The sequence below is a fragment of the Micromys minutus genome (genome assembly GCF_963924665.1).
Source record: "Micromys minutus genome assembly, chromosome: 1".
In the NCBI taxonomy this organism is placed as follows: Eukaryota; Metazoa; Chordata; class Mammalia; order Rodentia; family Muridae; genus Micromys; species Micromys minutus.
The window spans coordinates 95,902,723-95,922,786 of NC_137969.1; the positions used below are offsets into that span (position 1 = coordinate 95,902,723).

The 20,064-nt window shown below is 45.2% G+C and overlaps 1 protein-coding gene across 4 annotated transcripts in view; it reads right to left on the bottom strand.

The window, feature by feature from the left end:
- NTRK2 (neurotrophic receptor tyrosine kinase 2) overlaps positions 1 to 20,064 on the bottom strand; it is a gene marked incomplete at its 3' end in the record, with an annotated part of 298,722 nt that overhangs the window by 170,413 nt on the left and 108,245 nt on the right. Inside the window, exon 12 of one of the 4 annotated variants that reach the window (XM_080922547.1) lies at positions 5,715 to 6,870. The exons of the other annotated variants lie outside the window; for them this stretch is intronic. Within the exon in view, the coding sequence (XP_080778673.1) occupies positions 6,833 to 6,870 (38 nt within the window). Of the gene's footprint in view, positions 1 to 5,714; positions 6,871 to 20,064 lie in introns of those variants that run through there. 4 annotated transcript variants of the gene reach the window in all.

Genomic DNA, 20,064 nt, shown 5'->3' on the forward strand with positions numbered 1-20,064 from the left:
GCAGATCTGCAGACGGTCCCACTGCTCAGACGCGGGGAGGGCCGAACGTGGCCGACTCAGTCACATGCTTGGACACGTGATGGAGAGGCGATGGGAACGCCCCAAATCCAGTACCCCGACATCAGTACAGAATAAACACCTGTTTAGGGAGTCTTTCCAGAAAAGTCTGAAGCAGGGTGTGTTCTGGTGCCCGACAGAAGGCAGAATGATGCTTATCCCCTGACACCGGGGTAAGTTGAAGAAGCACAAACTTACCTGAGAACAAATGCTATTCTCCAAAGCAGACCAAACAAAACAGCCTACATTTTTATCTAACAGTGCTTCAGAACTGATTACAGTTTGATGAGGATTATTAAAAAAAGAAAAAAGGCTGGAAAATAAACACAGGAGTTGTTTCTTTGTTCCCTCCTTGGAAACATAATAAAAATATCAGAAGGAGGGGGGAAAGCTTACTGCTAGTTACTCTGTGGTTGGGCAGAGATTTTAATTCAGTAAACACAGGCTCTGAGATCTTGTGGCACGTGAGATGGACTTGACCAAATGACTGGAAAATTAGCATATGCCCTTGGCAGTCTCTCCCAATCCTGGGCTGCCAGAAGAGGGTGGGGTAAGGACTCCATGTGACCACACTCTGGGAGGCTGCTCAGTCTCCTGGTGCTGCAGAGGCCAAAGCCAACTCAGACCTTTATGGCACTTTGTTCTGCTGTCTGGGTTCCATGGAGGTAGCTGGATAGGTCCCTGAACATCCTGTCCCACCACACCTACCCCTGCTGTGCTGATCTCTCTTAGCATCATTCTTTAGATAGTGAAACAGCCCCAGGGGGACTGAGAAGTGTTGGAAACCAAGAGCAATGAGCAAAGGCACTCGATGACGACAGTCAAAACTACAAATCTGTCACCATACAGTACAAACACAGTCTGGGTACTCATGAGGGGATTGGCCCAGAAACCTCCTGACACAACCTGCCACACTAGGTAAAAGGTGAAAAGCAGGTGCTGGTGTCACCACCAGGCCCCACACTCACATGCCAAGGTCTGCAAGGGCTTCTTTGGTGACACAAACACCTTGGGGGCTTCCTGAGAACAGGAACAGACACCTCAGGGACTGGTTAATCTGACAACTCACCGTGGTCGAGAATAATCTCCGCTCAATGACCAGGGCCAGAAAGGGCGAGCACATTAAACTATGGAAATTGTTCTGTTGGGTAAGCTTCATAGAGCTGTGAGGAGACCTAGGAAGCCTGTGGGACACTGCTTGACACATGTTTGCAAAATCAACACCCCTTAACAAACATCAGCATCCTTTAAATCCTGGGTAGACTCCCTTTTAATTGTAAGGTAAATTTACAGGTGATCAGGAGGTGGCTGTAGGTTCAAATAAATCCAGGATACGGTTGTTTAAATCTTTTTTTTGGGGGGGGGCACGGCCAAAGTGGGAAATGAGGAAGGGAAGGTCTGAAGAGCCTGTAATGGAGACTGAGAGGTGTGATGTGTGGGGCTGTCCGCCACCATAATTGGTCTCCAGTCACTGCTGTCCTTGTGGTTTCTGTCCTGGGCCATACAGGCTGCTGACACAAGTTGCTCAGTGAATGAACTGACAGGACACTGTGTGCCTTCCTGCTATGGTAAAACATCCAAAGTGCTTTCTAAAGTATATAAAAGTTCAGTTGGAAAAGAACCACAAAGCTTTCTTATGCACTGTATACCTTTTAACCAATAGAAGTCATTCTAAGAAGTACTAAGCTACGCCTCTTGTATGTGTGATTCCTGCTGATGGAAACTCTCAAAGCTGTCCCCAAGTGATGACTTGTTCTAGAGCCCGCAGTAGGTGGGACTGCCCAAAACTCCTTAATGACATGTCTCAGCCCCCCATTATCTCATTACCTTCAGCCCCCACCTAAAACCACCAATGATACAGGGGCCATATGTGTTTGGGGGCAGGAGACAGGGTGTGATCTACAGAGAACACAGGACACATGGAGACGAATTATAAAACTTTATTGGCTTGTTAAAGAAATGGATGAATTCAGCAAGTACATTTATAGTCTAGCCACATTGTTAAAACAGCACTTAAAAGTAAAATCTTTTTAAAAAGAGAAAGAGAGAGAGAGAGATTGTTTACAGGAAATGTGGAAAAGAGAGTTGAAAACCCAGAATATTATGGGGGTCACAAAAGTGAGTCACGATTAAGTCAGGAGCTACCTCTGGATTCCAGCAGATGGATCTGAAACCGATAGGGATGAGACCCAGGGACATGTCTTCCTTGAGAGCTTCTTGCTACTTCATATTTGTTTGTGAGTTCATGGATGCATTGGCAAAAACGAAGTTGGTGGGAAGATTCTGGTTCTTCGTTTCTTATACATTTCATCTCCCCTCCCCCAAGAAAACTAAGACTCTGAACCCTGACAGTGGTTTGTAGTGTGCGGATGGGAATTGCTTCACTATCACTGGCTACCCTGAGGTGGAAGTCTGGATTAAATGTAGAGTGAATGATCTATGTCATGCTCAAAGAGATGGGAGGTCCTTTTGTTCCCAAGATCAGAGCAAGGAAATGGTTATGCACTGGGAAGCTACCTCTCAAGCAGAAACTGCCATATAACTTTCTGGGCTGGGAATTCTGTCAACCTAATTTAAGCCTGGCAGTGCTCACCCCAAAGCAACTTAAATTCAGGAGAGTCCTCAGCTGTCCCAGGTGCCCTTAGGTAAACTTAACAGATTGCTAAATATGGAGGGTATGTTAAAGGGGCAAAATGTTCTTAATAGCAACTTGTGTACCAGGTTCCTCAGAGTCAGATCTGCTGAGCTACAGGATCCCAGGAGCTCTGCCATCATAAAGCTGGCACAGCCCACACAGCTGGAGGCAGCCACCTCCCTGAGCTCTGTGTTGTGTGGAATCACTCCCCTTCAACAGAGCCCTCCTTATGACTCTCCAGTCTAGACCAAACAAGATGAAGTGAGTTTCAATTAGAGTGTGAAAGAATGAGATGGATGCTGAGGGAGGGATTCTAGACAGCGTGTATCAAAGCAGGTGGAGGTGTGAATCACCCCCTCACAGGGAGAAGAAGACAGCACAAGCTTGAGATTCTAGTTTGCAAGAGGGGAAGAAGAAAAAAAAAGTTGAGCGAGTTATAATTAGGCGAAGCAGCCAACAAAACCAGAGAACATTCTCAGCCTATCATAGGGTCAGTTTAGAAAGGTGGGGGAAGGGGGAGGCAAGCGGATCCAATAGGTGCCCTGCCAAATCCTCCTGCATCCAGCATGCCATGAGACTTCATGTCAGCCTCATGCTCTCTCAGTCTCTTACTCTGCAGGCCCCTGTGTAAGCACGGTATCTGAGGACAGGCGTCAAGACCCTGGCTATTCTGAGCTTAGCTCAGGATCCCAGAAGAATGGAGGGCCAAGATGAAGACAGAATGTGCTGGCTTTCTTTGCTGTGAGGGAGGGGGAAAGTGAGAGGAGGAACTGCTGAACTGATTCTAATACATACTGGGGTTCAAGTCTCCTACTGGGAGACAGCCCTTTTCAGCCTTAGGATTTAGTTTGTATGTTGGCTGATATCTTGTATTGTCAGAAGGTGTTTCTTACTTCGTCTCAGCTGCCTGGGAAGGCCTCAGAGACCCAACCATGGTGGGTCAACGAGCTATGGAGACATATCTCTTTGAGGTGGTGTTTTCTAGTGATGGAGGGCCATTAGTCCACTAAGAACACCATGAAAATGGGGGAGAGGAACTTTTTTCATCTCATTCTGCTCCCATGAGAGTCCAGAAGACATGGCGCCTGGAGAGAAGGCATTTGTGTCAGATAAAACAGAGAAATGTGCTTCCTAGGACCCAGGATAGCTCTGCACTTAGGTAAGACAGGACTGTAAGAACAACCTAGCAAGGTGACAGGGCCTGAGGTCCCAGCTAGTAGGGAGTCACAGGGTAACAGACAGTCATGCATCTTTGGGCTCCTGAAGTTCATGTCAGAACTTGCTTAATGCAGCTGTCAGTGGTAGGCAGGGAGAAAGAGTTCACAGGGAAAGACAGACAGATACAGTGGGAAACAATGACTCTCTCTAAGACAGAAGGAACAGACTGGCGGCCCACAGGCAGGCTTTGTTGGCCTACATAATGTTTTAAAAATAACTGAGCCAACTTTTAAAAATAGGGATGTTTCATATAAAAATCCAGGTTTCACATCTCCCTTAGAGAATAAGATTTGGTAGCTTGGGTCCTTGTTCCCTGGGACAAGGTTGGCTGTGTGGCTGTGTTCCTGGGGTTCAGGCAGGTGTTGCCTCACCTAGGCCACTGTGGGTATACAGGAGACTTGCCTGGTCCAACAATGCCAATCCCTGTCAGAGATCCACATACCTAACTCCGGTAAAAAAAAAAAAAAGTCCCTTCTTCCTTCCTGACACTGTAAAAATAAAACACACAACATTGTGGATCCTCAAAGAGCAGATTTCTTCTGAGGGATCAAAGAAAGCCAAGGATAAAAGGAAGAGTGGAGGAAAGGAGCTGTGTTGCTGATGGCAGTCCTTGGGGGTTTAAAAAAAAAAAGAGGAAAAGGCAAAGGACACAGGAACTATAAGAAACAAATTTCTAACAGCCTGCTGCTCTCGTTGTCCCCTGAAAGATGCCAAGTGACGTTTGATACTAAATCTTCTTATCTGTCTACTTCCTTATATCTTAAAACAAAAATTTACCCTATATTTCTTCTCACTGTTAACTGGATTATTGTCCTTTTTTGTCTTTCTTTCTGGTCTGAGAAACTTATAAAAGAATCTTTAAATAATCCATCATCCTCTTATGGCTTTGGGTTTTTTGGTTTTTTTTTTTTTTTTTTTTTTTTTTTTTTTTTTTTTTTTTTTTTTTTTGTTTTTGGTGTTAAATGACCGATATTTAAGAGTGTTTGCCACACTGAACCCCTGCCTGGCTGTCAGTTCAAATTTCATTTTCCTTTCAGGGGTCAAGATTTCTGCTATTAGCTGGCCTCTTGGTAAGTCAACACCTTTGGGAAAGACAGAAATCTCAGTAGTGACAGGAGCTGTCACTTAGCTGCAGTGAACTGGGCAGTGGGGGTGTTCAGGACTGGGAGCCCTCTGTGCTGAGACCCATGGTGTACCTGCAGACAAAGCCTTTGAGAGGTCTGGGAAGTGACTGGCCCTCTCAGGCACAGTGTGGATGGCCAATGCAAACACTATAATCCATAGACTTCCCAAAAGACCCGAATAGAGCAATACCACAGTGGCTCAGTATAAAATACCACAGTGTCCGCCTTATGTGAAGTGGGGCCTAAACGGGTCCTAGTTTATTAAGATTGATGGATGTGCTTAGGGTGGATTCAAACTAGTTTCCAAACATGCTGGGATTGTTGAGAGAAGACAACCTATAAATCCTAAAGATAAACTACCTTTTAAAAAAGGAATGTTAATAAGTTTCCAACTAACTGTGCTTTATGTGTGGGTGTGTAATAGAGTTGAGTGTGACTTTTAAATGAAATATCCCAGCCTGGCTCTGAAGGGGACCTCAAGTGCGTGTGGAGGGGATGGACAAAGTTACTGCCTGGCGCAGATAGGACGAATCCCACAAAGGCCACTGCCATGACAAAGTGAATGAGGAGGAGGGCTCAGGTCAGAATCAAGTGGTTGGAGGCCACAGAGATTGGCAGCTGGGGGGGGGGGGAGCTGTTCTTTTAGCAAAGAAAAGGGACGCCTTAAAGCATGTATTCATTAACAGCCTGTCACCTCTTTACTGCTTGTTCAGGACACAGTGGTAGAGCAGCATGCTCCAGGGACTATCCTTACACATGTTCTCCTGTTCACAGCCGGCCAGTAATTCAGCCTGCAAGCCTATTTACGCTAGAGAAGCTGCAGCTCCGGAATTCAAACAGCATGAGATGTGAGGCCCTTCTCAATAGGCAAACTTCTAAAGGGCGGGTGGTTCGAGGAGAGCAATGGGAAGGGTCAAGATTTTTAATTCCCAATATGCATATACCCTACCATGAGTTATTCTCAGGCCATGGTTAGTTCAGGTCCACAACCCGGGCCACACAGGTCCCTGGTGCTGCTCCATTCTACCTGCCGGGTAGACTTTAAAACAACTGTTAGTTTTCTGTGCTCTGACACCTAAGCTAAGAGTTTGGGTCTTTGCTGCCAGCAAAACAAAGAACCTATTAATGACACTGCAAATGTGCTCTTAAGTCTGTTAGTCACTAGGTGGTAGGTGGGAATTACAGACATCAGCAAGGGTTAGAGAACAGGAAATGTTGCTGAAATAGGTGTTATGTGTGGATTAGACTTTTAGTGTGCACTTAAGACCCAGTGATGACTTTAGATAGATGATAGATAGATGATAGATAGATGATAGATAGATGATAGATAGATAGATAGATGATAGATAGATAGATAGATAGATAGATAAAAGATGGATAGATGATAGATAGATGATAGATGCATAATTTTTAATTTATAAATCACCTTTAATAAACAGAAGCAATTAATGTCAGCACATTTCCCGTATAGTCAAACAGCACACTTCATTAGAGAGGCATCATCCAATGAGATTTCACTTCGATTCTATATTTGAACTACTGTAAGAACAGAAGATGAATCTAAGTGTGTTCTTCTGCTGCTTCTCAGCTGCCTGAGCCCTGCCTCTGCCTTGGGGTTCCCCAGTCACAGCCCACAACAAGCAGGCTGCAGACATCCTTGGAGAATACCCATTTCCACCAGACACCCCGAAATAAGCAGCACTTCCTGGGATAGGCAACAGTAGTCCCAGGAGTTCAGCTCACAGGGCATCAAGCAACAAGCATCATTGCCCCAGCCTTTGTTTTTCCTTTATCTCAGCTACCCATCCAGTGGGATCTTATGAAACAAAACAAAACCTAAAAGAAACACAAAACGAAACGTAAGTCATGCTCAAAAGAAAAAAAAATAATAATAACAACAGAAATTCACATGCAAACAGAGTCACTTTAAAAAAGAACATACTAAATCAAAATAAAACAGCATGGAGTATGGTTTCATACAACACAAATTGGGATAACATCGTCATCACGTGGCTGGGCGACTTAGTTTTAAACTCAAGACCAATTTATGAGATCCACAAGATGTGAGGAAGCGATGCAAACAATTTCTGCCCACATATCTACTCCTGGTTCTATCAGACATTAGCAGCTTAATGTAAGGAGGGGAAATCTGCACACAGCATAAACAACCCTCGGGGGAATTTGTAAACACTTTCTTAGGAGGGTAATTGGATTCAGCAACAACTCTCTAGTCAAACCTCAATTCTCGTTACTTTCTTAATTGCATCAAACTATTTCAAAGAAACTGACTCATGACTCAATAACTGGGCCAAAACCTAGATGGCTTTAAATCATAAAATGTTGAGCAACACAGCAATCTAGATAGTTTTCTCAGAAATTCTTAAAAAAAAAAAAAAAAAAACTATCCTAAATTTAAGTATATACCATATTATGAATGCGATATCCACATATGTGTAATGTTCATTACATAACCTAGAATATGTCATTGGGGCATGTCAAACATTGCATAGTACTTGTGAGTAAAGGACGTGGGAGAGTCATAGCTCTGTGTCTATGTCATATACACCATATATTATTAGCTAATGGAGGACAATTATTCAACACAGATGGAAACACCAATCTTATAACAGATGAAACAAGGTAAGAATGTTGAGTTCCTTGACTTCAGACACATCACTGCCCTACAGATGGAGAAAAAAAATGTGTACGATGTTTAACTGCTAGTGTTCTCTGGGCCAGCTCCTCTTTCAAATGCTGTGTTCCAATTATCCTGTTGAATTTCCCAATAAGACAAGTTTTCCTAGCATGCCCTCTTTACTGATGGGAAAACTGAGGCCTAGAGAATTAGGCAATTTGCCCGAGGCCCTACAGCAGCCCGTGGGACAGTTCTCGTCCAGCCCAGGAGTTCTGAGACCACGCCCCCATATGAGAAAGCACCAATCATACTTCTCTCTGAGCACAGCGGTGGGAGGTGCGGACAAACATAGAGGGTTCTAGTGAACTTCACGTATTAATGGTATGGTTTTCTGTTTGTCAGATTTTCCAGTGTCGAAGTAGATGGCACCTCCTTTTCAAGCTTATCCCTGGGGAGAAGCCTCAAAGCTCAGCGCCAGATACTCTGCCTTCCTCTAGTAGGTCTGCTCTGCCCAGTGTGGGTGTCAGCTGCCTCCAGAACAATAATTACCACACAGGGTGTGTAGCATTATTTAAATTAATGCTGAAGAATCTATAGTGCTTAATTTCAGGGGCATTCTTTGTCCCTGACTTTGCAGTGGAGAAGGAACTGAGTACCGACATCAGGTGTCATTCACAGGTTTAATTACCTGCAACCCTAGGAAGTTAGGGGGTAGAGTGGTATAATAGTTAGCTCTCCTTTCTCCCATTCTCTAGTCTTCTTTCTACTGGTTTTGCCTCCAGAGAAACACTAACAAAACTCAGTGAAAAGGAAACCATGGCCCAGAGCGAGAGCTGGCCAAGTTGGCAAGTCAAACTCTTCAGTTACCCCCGCAAGTCTGGAAGAAGGCAGGTCTTGAATTCCTTCCCGTTGAAACAATAGGATTAATGTAAGGATGTCGGACTTGCCAATAAAAACAGAAACTGGACGGTGGAAATAGGAGACTTTGTCCCCAAATTAAAGGGAAAAAAGTTTGTTGATTCAAAGTAATCATTCCAAACACTCAATGCTGGAGAGAAATAGAACACACACACACACACACACACACACACACACATAAATCAGGGCTGACTCCCAGCATGACCTTTCCTTTCTGTAGGTTTAGGACATTAAAACCTTAAGGGTTCCACCAACGCCAGAATGTTTGCCACTAGAGTCAAGGCACTTCTTCTTCGCTTCTCTTTGTCATCTTACTGGCCAAGCCTCTCTGAGCTAAAGATTATCACCATTAGCAGTCAGAAGTTACTCTTCTAGAAGCCACCTCTACCCACTGGACATTGTTTAGACCTCAGCCACCTTTGCCCCTTCCCACTCAACCTGAAGTGCCCTATGTAGCCTTCTGCTTGCCTTTGAAGATATCATTCTCTCTCTCTCTCTCTCTCTCTCTCTCTCTCTCTCTCTCTCTCTCTCTCTCTCTCTCTCTCACACACACACACACACACACACAGAGAGAGAGAGACAGAGAGAGAGAGAGAGAGAGAGAGAGAACAGAATTCAAGTCCATACTCCATGAAATAAAAATGAAATGAATACCCAGCCGCTATAACACCGAGCCATGAGTGATCTCTGGGACCCCGACCCCCACCTCACATACGTCTAAAGATGCAGGTTGCTGCCACTCTGTCACACACAGACTGTCGAGATTCTACCAACCACTGCAAAACACTCCATAGAAAAAGTTGATTGTCCTAAGGAAACAGTCTTCTTTTCTAAGGATGGATAGTAAGTTCAATGCGCCCCACAGGACCTCCTGACTTCTACTCTCTTATGTTTAAAAAAAAAAAAAAAAAACTCAAGAAAGGAACCTGAAGATGATATGAAACAATGGGTGATTATTTTCTTCCAGCAAGGGGGAAAGTTTTTAGACCACAACAAATGGCAGAACATCTTGTGGGCTTAGCAGCCAAACGAGCTGTCTAGCTTATGAGCCCGAAATATAGATATTTTGACAATGTGACATTCTGAAGTATTTGCAGCATTCCCATGGTGCATGGTGGTTACGGTGAATTCAGCCCCTCCACCACAAACAACTCCGAGAAAACTTTGTCAGCACTGTAATACTAGCGGCGCTAAGCGGGGTGGGAGTAAGGCGGCTTCCATCTTGGACATGAGGGTATGGCTGGAACGGGGGGTGGGGGTGGGTAGAATGCAGCATCCAACCTCTGCTGCGTGTTGACTCAGAATCCTCTCCTGCCCTCATCAGGAGGAAGGGCTGGAGAGGGTCTTGGAAGGCCAGTGAAGCACTCTGCTGGTCTACCCCTGACTCACAACCCACTTACAAGTATTCACAGTCGAGCGTGCACACATGTTCCTCCTATTGCTTAGAAGCAATCAGCCATAAAATGGCAAGGATCTGCAGTACATTTAAATCAACAGCAATTTATCCCGAGCAAAAAGGAAAAGTGCTGAGTCCAGAGGAAGTGGGGGAAGTGAGGGAACGCTCCAGCTGCCACCTCCAAAAGCAAATCTCATCACAGTTGTCATTTGGGGAGGTTAGGCAGAAAACTGTCAACTTGGGCATCTCTGGATGCAGTGACACTTTGGTGGCACTGTGGTGTTTGGGGCTCCCAGAGAACATTTACCATTCGGTAAAGGTAGATGTTCCTGCACATTTAAGAAAATGTTTCCCAAGTAAAGTCAAACAGCATATTCTCGAGTATTCATATTAGTGCATGAAAAATCACAGCTAGGAACCTGTCAAGTTAACCCTGAGGTGGGTACCAGCCTGTTACACTCCAGCACGTGAGCTCAAACATCAATTGTTCAAATCTGGCTCTTGTGGGAGTATCAATGGGTTACAGCTGTGTCAGCCTTTCCCTCCCCACTTTATCCAGGTAAGTCATTTGGTTACATAGTGGGAACTATACTACCTAAGAGGAAAGAGCCAAAATCTAAATAGAGTCTCTGGATTACTGGATCATCTTTTAGAAAGGTTCCAAGAAATTTCTGTCTGTATTAGGGCCCTGAGTCTTCTCTGAGTTTCATCCAAAAGGTACTCAAATGTTTCCAAACACATGCCTGCTTCCTAGTGATGGTGGGCTTTATCCACAGGCCAAGTCTTCAGACTATCTTCAGCCATTCTCCTTCCAGATGCCCCATTCTGCTTCACATTCTGCACAGAAGCTCCTCCCAGCTCGCTCAACTCATAATTCCGTGACCTATGTCTCCACCCATATGGCTGTTTTTTGTACTTCAGAAGGTTTTTGAGGTGCAAACGTGTTTGGTTTGTTTTGACTTGTCCACTAAATGGCAAAAGAAAGGAATTCCACTTCTCCCGTGTCTAACAGGACATCATTACACGGTGCCTGCCAGTGGACACGCTGTGATTCGGCACACGGCAGTGTGAACTTTGGGCTGCACCCAACTAACTACACAGCCAAGGAGTCATCGAGCTCAGTCAGCTGCACAAACTGGGCAGGGAAGGACTGCTGTGGTATACTGGACACCCAGTGGGCATCTCCTTATAAGCTCCTAAGGAAAATATGCAGGTCTTGGTCTATTACAGTCCCCGCACTGACTAACAGGACCAAGTCAGGGATAGAAGAGATAAATGGGTGTCCCTTTGCCAGTTGGAGATCTTTTTTAAAAATTTCCCAAAACCCTATTGATCCATGACCGAGGGTTCTCAGCAGGAAGGGAGTCTGGTTTGAGAGTGCAAAATGAAGTTTAGTTAAGAGCTGAAAATTAAGTAAGAAACAGAAAGTTCTTGGCAAAGTGAGATGGTGCAAGGAAAGCCAAGCAGGTTGCACAACTCAGACCCGATGATTCTGAGGAGGTTGGGGTCTCCTCCGCAGGGCTTCATGACAGGTGCCCAAGATGTAGCAAAAGATGAGTAACACAGTTACAGACAGACACAGTTATCCCGACACACTTACCATAATTTAATAATATGTAATGTGTAATATGTAACATATGATATAATAGATAATTAATATATAATATAATGTTATAAATATATTTTATATGATATATTATAAATAATTGTGTTCATTGTAAAATTCGAAGCTGTGGAGATGGAAACGATGCTAACCCTTACACCCAGTGAGACCGTAACTGCACAAAACCTACCAAGATCATCAGGTGCTTGGCTCTGCCAACTTGTGCCTACAGCTGTGGGCCACAGACCACTGTGGATTTGGAAAGGGATTTTTAGAAAAGCAAATAATGCACAACATGAGAAAGTGAACTGGGAAAACAGTGCGTGTCTGAGGATGATGACAGTCTCTGTGGAGGGGAGGGAGAGAGGCAGAGGAGGAAGAGGGAGGAGACCATTGGGGTGCTGCAGAGACCACAAGCAAGTAAACTGTGAGCCCTTGTCTTGAACAGAGGATTGGAAAGCTCCAAAATGGAGGTGTAAACCCAGGTCTGAGCTCCAACCAATCTCAAGAGGAGCAGAAGCAAAACAGAGACTATCACTCACGTAAAGCACCACAAGCAGCAGTTCCAGGTCTAAAGATCTCCTGTGCTGGCAATATTGTTCTCTTGCTAAGAAAATGACAATCGGGGACTTTCACATGTCCCCGCTCGACATCTCTGGAGTCAGCTGACTCAAGAAAGGTCACGTGCACATCCTCACTTAGATACCATAAGATAGCTCATGAATACAGTCCCCGCTTGAACCAGCCAAGTGGAAAAGATGGTGAAACTTTAGCCAACCGAGCACCTACAATTCCAGAGCCCCAAAACAAAGACAGTACTGCTCGGTCCCGAGAACTTGGTGCATGTAGCACAAATTACCCAATCCAGCCCAGGAGATCAGGATGGGCAGAGCACCCTCCCGCTCAGGGCTGTCTTGAAAGCTAAGTTGCTATCCTGTGACTTGGAACCGTACCAACACAATGGTGACGAGGTTCTGAGGACTAGGCTATGGCTTACGAGGTTATCTCCAGGTCTGACGATGGTATTCACTTCCCTGTGTGTTGACACAATATAGAGGCACCCTACTTCTGGTGCTCAGCCCTCACAAGCAAGAGCACTAGCCACCACTTCCCATGGTCCCAGAGCAAAGCCACCATTCTCCTCCGTTGGCTGTAAGGCACTTGTTGGGAACATGGACGGAACATCAAATGTTCTGGCTGACATCTTTATCCAGAAGTCGATCTGCCTAAGCCCAAAGACGTAGAAAATGGGAATGCCTTCAACCACACACAACTTTGTCTCTGGTACCCTCCCCAGAGCAGATGCTGACAGGATGACTGTCATCTCAGCTAGCATGCCCCCAAAGAAGAGCTGACATGTGCCTTCTCAGCAGAGAATCTGACAGGGTTGTCATAGGCTCATGGGACCCTCTATCTGTATCTGAAGAAGGTTAGGATGAAATGGTGACTGTCCTGTGCTTTGTCTGGGTGATTGGGACTTAACGACTGCCTGTGAGGAGACAGGGTGTCTGAGGGAACCTGGGGATGAATAGGACGACTCAGCCATGGCCACAGTTACCTCTGCATGCTTTGGAAAGATGAAAGGAACCCTGCACTTGTCACTGATCCGGGCTATCCATCGTTTGTACCAGTGAGAACCAGATTTGTGCTCCGCAGGTATTTCTGCCTCAGCAGAACCCACAAGAATCTGACTAGGGGAGGTCACTAGGCAAGTTTCATTTGCATGGGCAGTCCATTTCCAAAGCCTCACTAACCACTATGGTGGGAAATCCAGTGTGCAATGTGAACCCAGGACCATAGCTTTACACTCAGACCGAGGGAGCCATAGGACTCCTGGCTTGGTTTAAATCAACTGCTGTTGCAGATGTCTCTGCTGCTAAGGATGCTTCCTCAACTTCACCTGGAAGAAGCCTATTATACCATCCTGTGCCAGCACAGGCTTCCTAGCTCCCAGCAGCATCTCAGCACTACACACTGGTCAGCCTCTGCAGCTTCCCAGGCAGCACCTGCTTCTGAGAGAGGAAGGGCTCTACGGCCCATCACTCCTTTGTGATAGAATACAGGGTTCCTTCTAAAGTCTTGGAAGCCATTCTTATGTGGAGAAAACTCTGGATATTAAGGAGCACACATTACACTACATACCCATATAACACGAACAGTCACACACACACACACATATATAAAAGCAAACATATACACACTTTCATACATAGACATGTATACATGCTTATACATGCACACTTAAACATACACACATACGCATATGCACATACATATGCACATTTATATACAATATAATACACAAACACAAATATACACATATACACACATGAATATGTACACATAAACGTGTACACACACAAACACATATATATACAGACATTTATGCACTCAGACTTTTCATTATCATGTGTGCATATAACATGTATGAGCATGCACACCATACACAGCATGTTTGTGTGTGTGTGTGTGTGTGTGTGTGTGTGTGTGTGTGTGTGTGTGTGTAGTCACTTCTCTCTTTCTCCCTTCACATGGGTTCTGAGTTGAGCTCAGGTCATTGGGCTTGGTGGGACTGTACGTGAGCCTCTCACCACTAACACGATAGTTGAGACTGCTGATACCCCCATACCAGCTCCTACGTGGGGGAGTAGCTAGTGTTATGACTGCTTCTATGAAAAACTGAGGAAGGACATTTCAAATTCCCCTATGATCTCAGCTGTTGGAGGGAGGGGTAGTCAGTTTTCCTTCAGGGGTGGCCCCTAGCAGGTCCACTATGTTTCACCCATGAGGATTTGGGCATCACAGGATAGGCAGGATGGGTTATAAAAAGAAAGGGAAAGCCACCATGACGTTAGAGAGGGAGCAGGGGTGAAGCAGAGTCCAGAAGGCCCTGAGGAGGAGCTGAGTGGGTATGGTGAGAACTCGGTGAACGCTTGTGTAAAATTCTCAAGGAACTAACAAAGCTGTCGGTGATGGCAATTAGAGCCGTGCGTGATAGCACATAGCACTTGAGAAGAAGAGGCAGGTGGGTCTCTGTGAGTTCAAGACCAGCCAGGGCTCCAAAATGAAATCATGTCTCAAATGGGGTGGGGCTGGAGAAATGTCCCAGCAGTTAAGAGTTTCTCTTGCAAGGACCCAGGTCAATTCCTAATACTCACATAATCTCATAATCATTTGTGACTACAGTTCCATAGGCTCTAATACTCTCTACTGGCCTCCAATGGAAGGAGGCATGGCGCACAGATGTGCACAAACAAAACACCTAGAACATAAAGCAAAAATAAATAAACCTAAAGAAACAAAGAGAAGCTTTTAGAGATATACAGTTCTATGTTCCAGTGTGTGTGTGTGTGTGTGTGTGTGTGTGTGTGTGTGTGTGTGTTCAGAAGAACAAACTGCCAGCCCATAAGTCACAGATGACCTTGACCCATTTCTTGAGCTACTGAGAACTCGGCCATAAATGGGAATGCTTTAAACATCTCTGGTTGTCTTTAAAATCAACACATTGGATTAAGCCTTAACAAATGCTTGCTCTTTCCTGGCGAGGGAAACCAGGTGTTTCTCTCTTTTGTTTTGCTTCCGGGGTTTCTCGTGCCTCTGTTTCTCTCTGTGTGTGTCTGCAAGCCTGTCTCCTGGCTCTATGGCTTCTCTCGTCCTGTCTTTTCTGTGTTCTCTTGGGCTTGGAAGAGCAGGGAGACATGACAACTGGGTGGGAGTCATGGCCTAGATTTGGATGTTTTCCCTAAAGTTCAATTTCTACTTACTTTATTATAGGGAGTTGGAGTGTATTCCCAGGTCAGTCGTGGAAAGAAAAGTGGAATTCTGCCCACAGTCAGTTGACTCAAATACTACCAATGACCTTCCTAACCATATTCTAGATCATAGGTCTAAATACATTTATTGATGTGAGTGATGAAGGGAAATGCTACAGAAGAGAATTTTGCTCTAATTCTGAGTTTGCCCTCCTGGAAAAATGGAGGTCCAAACTGAGAGCAAGAATCCCCGGGGCAGCATAGGCGGGCCGCACAGAGCCACTGCTAGCTGATCACAGGGTGGCCGAGACCCACTTGCCTTGACCTGGATCAGCAGGGTGGCTTTCAGTGTCACTGGCTTCAGTGTCACTGTGCATTCAAACACTGACAGGGGCAACAGATTTTATACCTACAGAGAAAAGGGTCTGAGACTGTTATGTGACTTTTGTTCACAGAGAAGCATTTTTTTTTTTCAAGGGACTTTGCAAAGCCACAGCTAAAGGACTCTACCATTCGGCAGTTGAGGGAGAAAAAAATCTAGGTGACAATCATGAAAGCCAATAGATTTTTCTACTTCCATTTACCCTGACATCAAACTGGCTTTCTGAAGGCAAGAAGAGTGCCTGGAACATGTCCTCCCTCCCACTCTACCCTGACATAGCTCAGCCTACCAAGTCCTTACCCAGAAACCCTGCCTATGCCCAAACCAAGAAAGAACCCAACCCTGAGTACCTTTACCAGCCGACAGACACAAAGCCCCTTCAAAATCTTCAACAAAGTCCTTGAGGGAGAAAGTAGATGTTCTACTTTATAGGCACCATTAACACAAGATAAACTGCTTAGAGACTCATATGAGAATGAGCCAGTGATGTCGCTGCTTGTTGCTTGTTCCAGGGGACACTAAGTCTGAGAGGAGGCCTAATGTGGTCCCTAGCTCCTCCCCCCACCCTGAACTGTCCATGCCCTGTTCTTGTAACAGCACAGAATATCAATCCCTCTATGAATGGGCCCATTCTCACAGCAACAAGCTCCAGGGTCTAAACGCCTTGTCAGACACCTGAAATTCACCAAATTCAAATGAAAAAGTCAACGTTCTAACCCCGAGGACTGCAGTTCCCGGCTGGCGGGCTAAGGCAGCAGATGATTATCTAAATCCATAGCTTCGTTTCCCAGAATGCAATGACAAACGCTCGCCTAGACCTGAAATAGCCATCTGCCGTGTCATTTGTCTGCTTGTTTGTTTTTTACTTCTCGGAATTTAAAAATGCTGTTGGCAGAGAGGGGTGATTTCACACAAATGACCCACTTCCCAATACATAGAGACAGAGAGAGCTAGCATCCTACAAAACGTTTTCATCTGGCTTCAGGGAGGAGCCTGAAAACGCGAGATGTCCAGAATGATCATGATGGCATCACGTAGGATTTTGGTAAATGAAAGAAATTCTGTCTTAATTTTTCAAAACTGTCCATAGCTTCGAAGTATGACAGCTCTGGCTTGCCTTCCCTAATGTCTTTCAAAATGGACATAGGCTACGGTGCATATGCCTGGCCCACTATGGGCACAAAGCAGTGTCCCCCGAGAGCTTGACTTTTGCCTGTTTCCAATTCAACCCCAGTGTTTGTGTGTCCACATGCTGGTGGGGCTTCTGGGGAACAACTGAAATCGAGTGAGGGTGTACAGGTTGAGCACCAACAGTAGCATTAGTTGCTTTGCAGGGGTAGGAACAGGCTCCAGCTAGCTCTGCCTCTGCTGCGCCACGCCCTTGCTTGCCACGCCCCCTGCTGTGTTCCTGTGCAGTAGCGAAGGGATGCCAAGATGGTGTTCTGGTTTTGGTTTTCCAGAACTGAGCTTGCCTAGAAACTTCTTTATAAATCACACGCTCTCAGGCAGACTCTGAAGCCTCCAAGTACAAGAACTGCGCACTCTCAAGCAAGGTGCATCAGTCTCCTCCTCTGGAGCTAATGATGGCAGCACATTTAGGACGCCTTTGAAGACCAAAGGGGTTACTGAGTACACACACAGCTGAGGAAGCATCTGGCAAATAAGACGTGCTGAGTGAATGCGAGCCATTTCCATGTCTACAGATTCTTGTCTTAGCTCCTGAATAGCTGACGTTTAATGCTCACCAAGTCAGCCAATGACTAACAATAAAGATAATGTATTTGACACCTTGGTCAACAAGTACACGAGAGAAAAAAAGATGACTTGAGACTGAGATCTTTCCATTTTGTTTCAAAGATTTGCTTACTGTAACTTTAAGAGAACAAGTGTTTTGTCTGTATGTGTCTATGTGCCACATAGGCATTCAGTGTCCAGAGAGGTCAGACGAGGCTACACAGAGCCCCAGAGCTCCTGTGACAGGCAGTTGTGTGCCACCACATGCACGCTGGGAACAGAAGCAAACCTGGATCTTCTTCAAGAGCAGCAGTATACTGAACCATCCCTCCACCCCCACCCCAAGGCTGAGATCGTTCTTATGTGACCAAGTCACAGAATTTCCATCTTGAGAGCATAGCCCATATTTCTTCAGCCAGTTGAGAAAATGAGTTGCAGATGGCTTGAACAAGTTGATGAAGGAAGGGCACAGGGCCCCAAGGCTCAGACTTGACCTGGTCATGCTGTTTACAAACTCGCTCCTGGAGAAGATGTCAGTGTGGTGAGAGGGCATGTGCTACAGGGAGCTGAGAACAGGGCGGGGCCATCATATTCATATGAAAATCAATGTTCTCAACAAATTTTCCACTGTCATAGAACTTGGGGGCGGACCTTTGGGCTATTGCTATATACGGTGGTTTTCATGAGAAATGGCCTCAGACATTTGAACACTTAGTTCTCAGAAGATCAGAAGGATTGTGGAACCTTTGGAAAGTGAAGTCATGCTGGAGGAAATATGTTACCGGGGCGGCATGTGAGAGTCCGTACCCTCGCACTACTTTCTGTTTGCTTTCTCAGCCTCATGTTTTCAGTTGAAGTCAACGGCTGGCCCTTCTGCTCCTGGCTCTGACTGTTTCCATTCCCACCCTACCCGCAGACGTTATGGATGTCTCCACTGGATCCTTACACCACACTAAACTGTCTTCCTTCTACAACCTGCTCGTGGTCCTGCCATTTGACTGCAGTGACAGAAGAGTAGTGCTCCGTCATGAGGTCAGTTTCCTTGGGACCAGGGCTGACACCTTATCCAAGAGGCCTGTCTGGTCACTCCTCTCACCATTGAGAAGGCCTGAAAATGGACCTTCCAGACCCTTAACCTAGGGCCACTGTGGTTTTACATTTCTAGTTTCTGAACCCATGAGAAGAAAGTCCCTACCGTCAACAAGCCTTGTGGTCTGGGCTGTTTGATTACAGCGGTTTGAGTTGCCTAAGACATTCATTCTTAGTTCTGAACCCACCACGGATAAATTCCTCATATGTTTTATCTGCTTCTGGAAGTGCTTAAACGTTTTGTTAATATCATGGAATCACCCATACCGACTATGTAGGGGTTAGCAAATATTCTCTGAAAAAGAACAACTGTCGGGCATGTTTCAACTCCACAGGATGGTGCTCCCTGTCGCAGCTGCTGTCTGTGTGGCTGTCACAGCATGGAAGCAGACACTGAGAGCACATGTGGAATGCACTGGTGTGTTATAATGAAACAACCATGAGGAAAACACACAAAAAACTCGAGCATGCCTCTGGGCTGTAGTTTGTTGACCTTTGAGGTGTACACTCATAGGCCCAGTGTCCTTTTTTTTCCTTCCTTAAGCTTCTTTCTAATGTAAGCATTTGCACTGTTTCGATATACTTATCAAACTATTCTTGTGCAGTGGGATCTGATTTATTCTGTACTAGAAAGAAAACCCAAGGTGAACTCATAAAACAATGTTATGAAATATGTGTAAAGAAATGCAGTTTTTTATTATGTTCATATACAGAAAGGAATCAAAATTAAGTCAATAAAACATCTCTAGTATGTTTTGGCAAGTAGGGGGTAATTCAGCCTTACCCAAAAGTAAAAGAACTTAAAATGATGTGATTCATCATCTGCGTCTGTCTAACGGAATTAAAAAGTCTGTTCTCCTAGACAGTGCAGTAAAGTTACTATCAATCACGTTTCCACCATTAACCGATTTGAAAAGTCCTTTGTTCATAGAAGATTCCCACATAGTCCACCAACCTAATTACATGCTACACTAATAACCCAAATCAACAAATTTCAAAACCTTCAGACAGGCTGGAAGCATCGCAGTCCTCTGACCCTATGAATGAATACCATCTTCTAAAGTACCCGTCCTCCAGGGACCCCCATGGTTGGGTCTTCAAAATCCACTCCCAATCCTCTTTGCTTTGCTTTCCTCCACCCTCGGGGGATGGGGTGGGGGGGAAGAAAACTTTAGCCTGATTTCCCAGCATCCTTTGAAACGGGACATTGACAGACAGAAGCCCAGAAATTCCCATTTCTCCCTCTGAGACAGAAGCCTCCTTTTCTTCTTTTCTGGTTGTAATGTAGACTTTATGTCCAGGGGACAACTTCTGGAGGCCACTAGGTTGGCAATGGGAGCAGGAGGCCTAATCACTAAGAGGACAGAAGGGAAAGGTGGAAAGAGCAGAGCCCTTGGTGAAGGAAATAATTCTCCCCTGCCTCACTCAGATCCCAGTGTCAAAAAAAATCAGGATTAAGAGATGTTTTTTTCCCTTATTGTAGCTGATGAAGGCCCAAGAGAGGATTCATGGTAAAACATG